We start from the raw sequence: 9571 nt of genomic DNA, 5'->3' as shown, positions 1-9571 counted from the left end.
ATAAGACATTGTTACCACAAATATTCACAATGTGAAAGGAGAAATACACAATAACATTGACGTATCGACAGCGCAGACCCAACCATGAAGAAATAAGAAAACAACTACAAACTAAAACAAACTGCGGCCATTAAACTGCAACACACCCTTCATACACCGGAAGCTGTCGAGTTTGCTGATAATGGAAAGGCGAAAGGCTTTTCTACATCAGTATTGTCTGATATTGTTCATCTTACATGTTTGAACCAAGTTTGGTCGAAACGAGTAAAGAGAGACGAAACTTGTCTGGGATAGTTCAAAGGCGTTTTATTAATCGGTGAACGATAATTTTACAAATAAGAAAATTTGATTGGAAAATAGGCCGAGAAAGTACAAGTCGGCGATAATACAAAAGAGTAAAACCCTAATTCTAGCTGCCAAGTGAGCGTGTGAATTTTCGGATCCTTTCCTCATTCTTATATCCTTTCCTTTTATAGCCAACGAGATGCTAGTTTGACCTAATGGGCCTCTCGCGACCGGGCCGATCCGTCGGGCCGGCCCTGTTCTTGGTCGGGTTAACACCGATTGCGAACTGGTCTTGATTGAGCCGTCGTTCGGGACCGGCTCGGTAGACTGAGTCGCTTGCTCTATGGGTCAAGCTGGCGCGCTTCAACGAGCGGGAGCTGAGTTCCCAGCGCTCACCTGGTCGGGAGCCGTCGACTTGATCCAGACTTGATCTGGCGTCTTGAGCCGGCTTATCAGATTGAGTCTCCTATTTGATGGACCTTGTGGAAGGATGAAATCCATCTACTACATTACACATTGCAAGCTAGTGACGCAGTTATAAGTCAGTGACAATACTACATATTCTCTACATCGGAATACACTTCATGCGGTTGTGTCATGTCCCATACGTATTAATAGTTAGAAAATTTGCAGTCTATATACACATATAACATCATAATTTACAGATATGGAACTTTCATTTTTGATTTTTTATAATGGCACTGTTACCCATACGAGAACCTAAACCAAACCTATTAAACCATTTTTTTTCTTTCTCATTTACTTTATTTTCATTTCTAATTCATTTTCTTTGTTCTCTCACTCCTCCGCCTCACTTTCCTTTCTTCCCTGATTTGCCTAAGCTTTCTCTCCCACTCCTCCACTTTTTTCCATCGATGTCTTTCATGATTTTACCTAGTGCTGTTTCTTAGAAGTACAAAGAGAGTCAGAGAGAAATTCATAATTAATGGATAAGCTTATGTTTTCAGATATTCAATAAATAACCTTATTTTCTCCTCGTCCTCCTCTGTTTTTTTTTGAAAAAAATTTCTTGTCACTTATATGTTTTTGTTGGATAAAACGAAGGAATCTGAGAGATGGATTCATACCAGTACCTTCAGAAGAATAGCTCTTCTTCTTGTAATAACTTTTTTTCGCTGGAGCTGGCGTTACCGTCGAGGAAGTCCATTCTGCTTCTGTTGTTTCTGATCCTCTGTCTGTGTTTCCTCTTGTTATAGTGACTCATGTTTTTGTTGTCCACTCGTAAGTCTCGTCGCATTCCATATATTATGTTGCTTCCTTTTGTTGGGATGGTTAAATTTTGTGTCCAACTCTATATTGTCCGATTATTACGATATTGTCCACTTTGGGGGAGAATGTGAGATATCGAACTAAGTAACACATCGGAGAATTAGACAAAGAGTGTCTAATATATAAAGAGATATCTAACTCTAATCAGTACGAGGCCTTTTGGGAAGGAAACCAAAAGTAAATCCATGTCCAACTCTATATTGTCCGATTAGTATGATATTGTCCACTTTGGGCCTAAGAGACAAGTCCGCATGGATTTACTTTTGGTTTCCTTCCCAAAAGGCCTCGTACTAATTAGAGTTGGATATCTCTTTATATATTAGACACTCTTTGTCTAAATCTCTAATGTGAGACTTAGTTTGATATCTCATATTCTCCCCCTCAAACTAAGGACCACACTTATCTCGTGTCCCACAACTGAACTTCCAGGATCTTCTGACTTAATCTCTGCCACACACCTCTCATTCCTAACTCATAAGATACCATTCATCTCTTGAAGGGTATTTCGGTCTTCTTGCAGATTTCTCGTCAACCTGGCTCTGATACCAATTATTGGGATGGTTAAATCCCGTATCCAACTCTATATTGTCCGATTAGTACGATATTATCCACTTTGGGCCTAATAAACAAGCTCACATGGATTTACTTTTGGTTTCTTTCCCAAAAGGCCTCGTATTTAATTAGAGTTGAATATCTGTTTATATATTAGATAGTCTTTGTCTAATTCTCCAATGTGGGACTTAATTTGATATTTCACACCTCTAATTTTTTGCTTTGCTCTTTAAAGTTTCATCATTTTCGATGATCTCTAAGTCTTTTGACTTTAATTATTTTTTCAATTTCTCAGACGACAAGAATAAGAAAGAATCAGACAAGGTAGATCGGATCGTTGATGAGATGGGACACCAAATCACCAAGGGTTGCAAAACTATCAAGTACTAGTATGTGCTATCTTTAGAATACACACCATTGCTTATTTTCTTCATCTCTCATGAGCTCACTTATTTTAAGGAATTACTTGATAGTGCGTGAAGTTTTTGTTTTGTTGCAGAATAGTGAACCATATATTGATGGGGCTGGTACTGAACCTGACCATGCGATTAGAACAACAGTTCGTGGTTGGATTATTATAGAAAATGTATGCAAAAAGTATGGACTCTCCAAGAAATGCACTTTTATGTGTTCGAGTTTATTGTAAAATTTTGTGTGTTTAGAGTTTAATGATGAAATTTTGTAAAATAACAAGTTTTCTGTAGTGATGTAATTATGTGGAATAACCGGTTAAAATATTTCACTTGTTTTTTTTGCTATAATGATAACCGGGTACTCTTCGAAAAACACAACTAACAATAATAATATCCGGATAATTAATATACACTATTTAGTTTATAGGATACAATACTAATTTTTGGGTCTAAATCTATAATGACAACCGACTATTGATTGAAAAATCCAACTAACAATAACAATGACCGGATCATTATATATGTTAGTCGACCACTAATTTAAATAACCAACAACCATTCAAAATAACTGGATAACTGGTTTATTAGCTGAACAAATCGAAATATAACCATTCTATTTACATCCAACAATCTATACTTCATACATTTTATATAAATCGGTTAGTCACTGGTTCAATCATACATAACTATATTTTAAATATTATCCATTTACTAATTAACATAATCATCAACAGATCCAATAGCCGGTAATTTTAACTTAAAATATTAGTTAATATGCAAAATATAAGGATAAATTGGAATATAGCCATGCTAATTTACGTAAAGATAAAAAATCACATTTTAACCGTGCTAATTTACATATTAACTATATGATTTAATATTTATTAGCCGGCTAAACTAAAGTCAAAATAAAATCAAAGAAAATAAATAAAAAAACATATATTTGTTAGCAGGCTAAATTAATTTAAGAGAAAATGCCCAAAATGACACCAATCCAAGTTTCTGTCTCAAAATAGCACTCAAGACCCAAAATCACAAAACTAGGTTTCATTAAAAGGTTCATTTATCATAGAACGCCTTCTTTTATTATCTAATTACATTTTTTTCTGAAAACTCAGAGATCTTCATCTCTCTCACGCGGCGACGGCTTCTCAGATCGGAGTCGATCATCTCTTCCGTCATCATCTCCACTTCTCCAGCGTCCTTCATCCTCGGCGAGTCGGCGTCATCATCTCCGCCGTCACTCAGCTCCGTTGCTGTGGCTTCTCGGATCGGAGTCGATCATTTCTTCCGTCATCATCTCCACTTCTCCAGCGTCGGCGTCGTTCATCCTCATCGAGTCGGCGTCATCATCTCCGCCGTCACTCAGCTCCGTTGCTGCGGCTTCTCGGATCGGAGTCGATCATTTCTTCCGTCATCATCTCCACTTCTCCAGCGTCGGCATCGTTCATCCTCGGCGAGTCGGCGTCATCATCTCCGCCGTCACTCAGATCCGTTGCTGCGGTAATCAGAGGAATCCGCTGCCATCCGCCGTAAAGGTATTAAAGGAAATGCTGCTAAGATTCACTTTGGCTCCAAAGGAATCAAATTATTTCGTTGTATCAAAACAACTAGAATTGGAGATTTCGCTTACAAGTTTCAGTCTTTGGTACTTCATTGACTATGTGAGAATTTTTTGATTGATTTTGTTTTGTAGCACTATGGAAGTTCTTTGCGTCTGTGGACAATGGAGGTCAAAAGATGCATTCCAGTGGGAGTTTCATGTCGATTTGAACAGGAATGCATCTTTCATTTCAATAGAAGAAGATCTTCAATTTGAAGATTTGATGAAGATTGCCTCTGAAGATTTTAAAGAGGAATGATTGGTTTGAGTTATCGGATGTCGTTTGACATCAAAAGCACTGTTGAAGGTTTCCCTCCCATCTCCGTTGCAAACACTCACCATCTCAGAAGATTTATTGGGAAGAGTAGATCATTTGATGGAACCTGTCGGTTGTGTGTTAAGGTTTGTATGATTTTTTCAACTAAATTATTCAAGATACCTTTCCAAATCACGTATTAAGCCTTTCAGAACGACTTGACTTTTGCAGGTTAATGATGATTCAGCTAGCTGTAACAATCAAGCTTCTGATACATTTGCTTCGCCTGTTTCTACTGTCCAGAGAGAAATACAGGTACATCGTTTCTATTTTTGTTTTTGAGTTGTTTGTGTTAGTATGATATTTTAGACTGTTCAGGATAGGCTTCCTAATCAAGTACTAAGCATTCCAAAATAACTTGACCTTTGCAGGTTCATACTGATCCAGCAAGCTGTAACAGACAAACTAGTGATACATTTGCTTCTCATGTTCCATTGAATGCCACTCCAGTGTTTTGTTCTACTGTGAAGAGAGAAAAACAGGTACATCGTCTCTAATTTCCTTTTTTTCTGTTTGTGTTTGTATGATTTTCTTCTTTCTTAGACTGTTCAGGATATGCTTCCTAACCAAGTACTAATCCTTCCAGAACATCTTGATTTTAAAGTGTCTTCTTTATGAAGGTGTTTCTACAGTTCCTCTGAATTCTCTTCCTGATTTTAGTCCTCTCCATATTGGACTTTCACCAACAACAAGAGGACCTGGTGATATTAAGGTAAATAGATATTTTAAGACCAAGGGAGAGTTTATGTTGAGGATGAAGAAATGGGCTTTAGAGTGGAAGTTTGAGTACAAGACTGTCTCTTCTAACAAGTCAAGAGTGTTATGGAGTTGTGTTGATGACAATTGCACGTGGAGGATGCGTGCTACTAAGCTACCTCTTTCAGACTTTTTCGTTGTTAAAAAGTATGTTCATGAGCATACATGCGATACAACACACAGGAATGCCAACCACAGACAAGCATCTGCAAAGTTGTTGGGTTATTTGATTTGCAGTAATTATGGAGAAAAGAAGGAAGGTCTCAAACCGAAACAGATCATTGAGCAGGTCAGGATTCTGCATGGCGTTCACATCAATTACAAACAAGCTTGGAGAGTGAAAGAAGAAGCTCAGTTTTTGGTTAGAGGGACTCCTGAAGACAGCTATTACAATTTGTCTAGGTGGTTGTACAAAGTCACAGAGACAAACCCTGGTAAGTTAACTTATCAACAAGTGGATGCTGCTGGAAAGTTCAAGTATGCATTTGTGGCTTTTGGTCCATCGATAAGGGGATTCTCATTGATGAGGAAAGTTAGTGCAGTAGATGGTACATTTCTGAAGGGAAAATTCAATGGGACTTTATTGGCAGCTTGTGCTCAAGATGGGGATTATCATCTATATCCTCTGGCCTTTGCAGTGGTCGACGCAGAAAATGGCGCCTCTTGGAAATGGTTCTTTAGAGGTTTGAGCCAGATGATCCTGGATACTTCGGATCTTGTTTTTGTATCAAACAGGGCTAACTCCATTGCTTCAGCGCTGGAGGATGTTTATCCCTTATCTCACCATGGAATCTGCAGGATCCATCTGCTCCGCAACATCACTCCTACATATTCGAAGACTGGTTTGCTACCTCTGGTGGAAAGCGCTGCTGATGCCTACACGTGTCACGAGTTCTGGTTAATCTTCAAGGACATAAAGGATAAATGTCCTGAATTGGCTAAGTATCTGGAAGATTCGGATTTTAGGAAGTGGGCACGATGCTTTGCGCCTGCGAACAGGTACAATATCATGACTACCTACATTGCAGAGTCTCTCAATTCTATGTTGAAGCTGCCTCGTGAGTTGCCACTGATCTCTCTCCTTGAGATGATCAGATTAACACTCACCACTTTGTTTTTTGAGCGACGCGAAGCGGCTGCAAAACATAAGCACCTGGTTACTCCAAAAGTTGTGCAGAAGTTGGTATCTAGGTTTGGGGCTGCAATGGTGCTGAATGTGTATCAAGTTGATCAAAACGAGTTTGAGGTGAAGGATGAAACTATGAAGTATGTTGTTGATTTGGAGAAACGGCATTGCACTTGTAATGTTTTCGACATTGACAAGATTCCCTGCATTCATGCAATTGCTGCTGCTAAGTATATTAAGAGAGATGAAAACCGTTACGTCGATACTTCTCACTTGACAGAAACGTGGGCTAAAGCCTATGCCGAAAGCATACACCCTGGTGGAGAGTTGTCAACGTCCACCTATATAGCGAATATTGACGAACTGTCTTGCCCACCTCCAGCTACCAAAAAGAGAAGTGGACGTCCTCCTACAAAGAGAAAGAGATCCGTTGGCGAGTTTGGTGTTCTTGGATCTAAATTGATGTGTCTAATTTTTGGTACTTGTTTATATATTTTTTATTATATTTTTCTCGATTATTTGTAGTTTTTCGTTCGTGTTTCAGGTATATAGGTGATTAAGCGCGTTGGGAACCATTGGCATATGCATACTGGAATTTCAAGGGATTTTCATATCCATCTGAAGGGGTTAGAGCGCAGAACGAACGACGGATCGAACCGAGACGCGAAGAAAAGGAAGAAAAAAATAATCCATCGATCGATGGGAGATCATGAGCCGGAGGTTTTCTTTTAAATGCATCGATCGATGCGTTAGAGCCCATAAACCCATCGATCGATGCATCCTCGCTGTGTCCAGCTTAACCAACTTCCTCCACTTCACCTACTGCATCCACTCGTCTTTCATGATGAAATTAGAGCCTTTGTCGAAAAAGGAGGGTCCTTGGCCGATTATAAATAGGGAGGACGAGATCCATATGAAGACACACCATCTTAGAGATCAAAACTTGAGAGAAAATAGATTTGTGAGTGTTTTTCTTGTTTGAAGATTTGTTTGAGTTTGAAGTTTGTGGAAGAAGAAGAGAATCCCTTTCTCTTCCCAGAGAAGCTTCTAAACCCTCTTGTTTTCTTTATTTTCTTTTATAATGTCAATTATGAATTCTGTTTTTGGTTCCATGTGTGAGTAATCTACTAGTTGGGCTAAGGTGATTCAAAGGAATCCATGAATCCATGAAACTGATATGTTAAAGAAAAGGGGTAAATCATTTGGTTCTTCATCTAGATCGATCTTAAAGCTTGAATTAGAAGGTACACCTAGTTCTTGATCATTAGGAAGTTCAACACACCAAAAGTGATAGTTAAACTCCTGAAAAGAATTTAGATGAGCAAGTCTTCGTAACCAACGAGAGTTGTTGTTATGGAATTTGTGAACAAATCGAACCTGTTAAAATGCATGTTTAGAATTATGAATATGGCGAGAGTTGATATTTAAGATTCTAAAACATATGATTTAGTACTGCGAGAGTAAGCTAAATTACTTAAGCTGTTTGAGTTCAAGAACGGTTCTAAAACATACCCCTTGTTTAATGTTTGTTTCTCGATTTATGTCATTCCCGAGAGTTACCCGATGCCTAACGTTTTAATCTATAATTTAAATTCCATTTCAATTTATTTACAAGTTGTGACAATTAAAAGCTACCAAACAAACAATCATTTTCGTTCTAGCTTGACTTTACTCTAATAGATTCATAGTGTAACCTTGGTCTCTGTGGAATTCGATCCCTAAATACTACTGCGCACTACCCTGCACTTGCGGTTGGTTTTAGTGGTAAAACTTGAGGACATCAAAATCTCAGTCCCACAAGTGCAGCAGATGTGGCATAGGAGGACACAACAAGATCACATGCCAGAGGCCTATAGAATGAAGATCTTTATTCATCGTTGCTCTATTCTTTTTCATTTCCATATTTTTTACATTTTTATTGATCATTCATGGATGTTTGTTATTTGATGGTTACATGATATGGACCAGACCATATATACATTTGCCTTTTGGAACCCTATTCTGAATAAGTACGATGTCTTGAGTAATAGAATATCCGTTTGAAGAAAAAAAAAGAATAAGTATGATGTCTTCCAACTTTTGTAATATACAACCTAGGTTTTAATGCATTACTCTCCAAAACTTCAAATCACAATTTGAAATTTCCTTATTTTTTGTACTATACAATCTTATCTTTTGATCTCATTTCAATTTTAGTTCAAACTTATTTGCTAGAAAGAAACAGAGTTATATTTAACCATTCTGGAATCCCATCCTGAAACTCAGAGTTTCTTTCCAAAGTTTATAATATAACGTTTGCGGTTAAATTCATTTATGTGGACACATATATCAGATGATTCACCTCAGCCTAGCGGCTAAACTACCTATCTTTCCCAATCTGAAACACTTGTCCCGACCGGGGTTCGATCCCCCTTGGAATCAGATTTTTTTAAAAAATTATAGTTGAATACAGATAAAAGAAATATATTCCGTTACTTACATCACCTAATGATTGAAACACACTTGGTCTAGTGGTAGACCTTATTCCGCCTTTCCTCCCAGACATTTCAAGTTCGAATCCTGGGAGATGTGTATATTTTTATATTTTTTTTTCTCCAAATTTTGCTAATCACAATTTGTACGGTTAAATATGTTTATGTGGAAAAATCTACCAGATGATTCTCCTCGGCCTAGCGGCTAAACCATCTATCTTTTGAAACTGATACACTTGTCCCGACCTGGGTTCGAATCCCCTTGGAATCAGATTTTTTTTAACGGTTCCTTTCTAAAAGAGACATCATTTATCTCAGTAACCGTTCAATAATCGAAAGGTTTCTTTCTAAACCATTTCATAGTAATCGAAGGGTTACTTTTTGTTCTATATATACAAGGGACGATATCAGATCTTTTTTTTACTGACTTCATTTCTTCTGTGTTTATTCTTTTCGATCTGAGTTAGTTTTCGGTTTTTCTCATTCATTCAATTTACAAACTTTTCTCATTCATCAAGTTTCAATGGAAGGTTCAAAGAAAATGATGAAGCGTCCCATAAAGGAGGTTTACGGATCTGATGCTTCCGAAGGTTTCAACAAAGGAAAGGCGGAAACTGTGGAACGTTACATGGCTCTTCTTCGTTTGTCCAACGAACACAGGCTATCTGAAATTGAATGGCATCAGGCAGCCAGCAAAGCAAATTCCATTGCTTCCCAAATCGAGTTGCTTGAAGAGATTATCAAGGCTAAAGGAAAATT

General features: G+C 37.9%; 1 protein-coding gene across 1 annotated transcript; it reads left to right on the top strand.

Annotated features, from left to right (window-relative positions):
• The first annotated feature begins 4419 nt into the window (after positions 1–4419).
• On the top strand, positions 4420–6901 carry LOC106453464. The gene is made up of 5 exons (XM_048755471.1): positions 4420–4545; positions 4631–4714; positions 4831–4852; positions 5080–6778; positions 6886–6901. The coding sequence occupies exons 1-5, from the start codon at positions 4420–4422 to the stop codon at positions 6899–6901; spliced, it is 1947 nt and encodes a 648-aa protein (XP_048611428.1).
• Positions 6902–9571: the final 2670 nt, after the last annotated feature.

The sequence above is a fragment of the Brassica napus genome, chromosome C4 (assembly GCF_020379485.1).
Source record: "Brassica napus cultivar Da-Ae chromosome C4, Da-Ae, whole genome shotgun sequence".
Classification (NCBI taxonomy): Eukaryota; Viridiplantae; Streptophyta; class Magnoliopsida; order Brassicales; family Brassicaceae; genus Brassica; species Brassica napus.
This window is presented reverse-complemented; position numbering and strand designations above follow the sequence as displayed.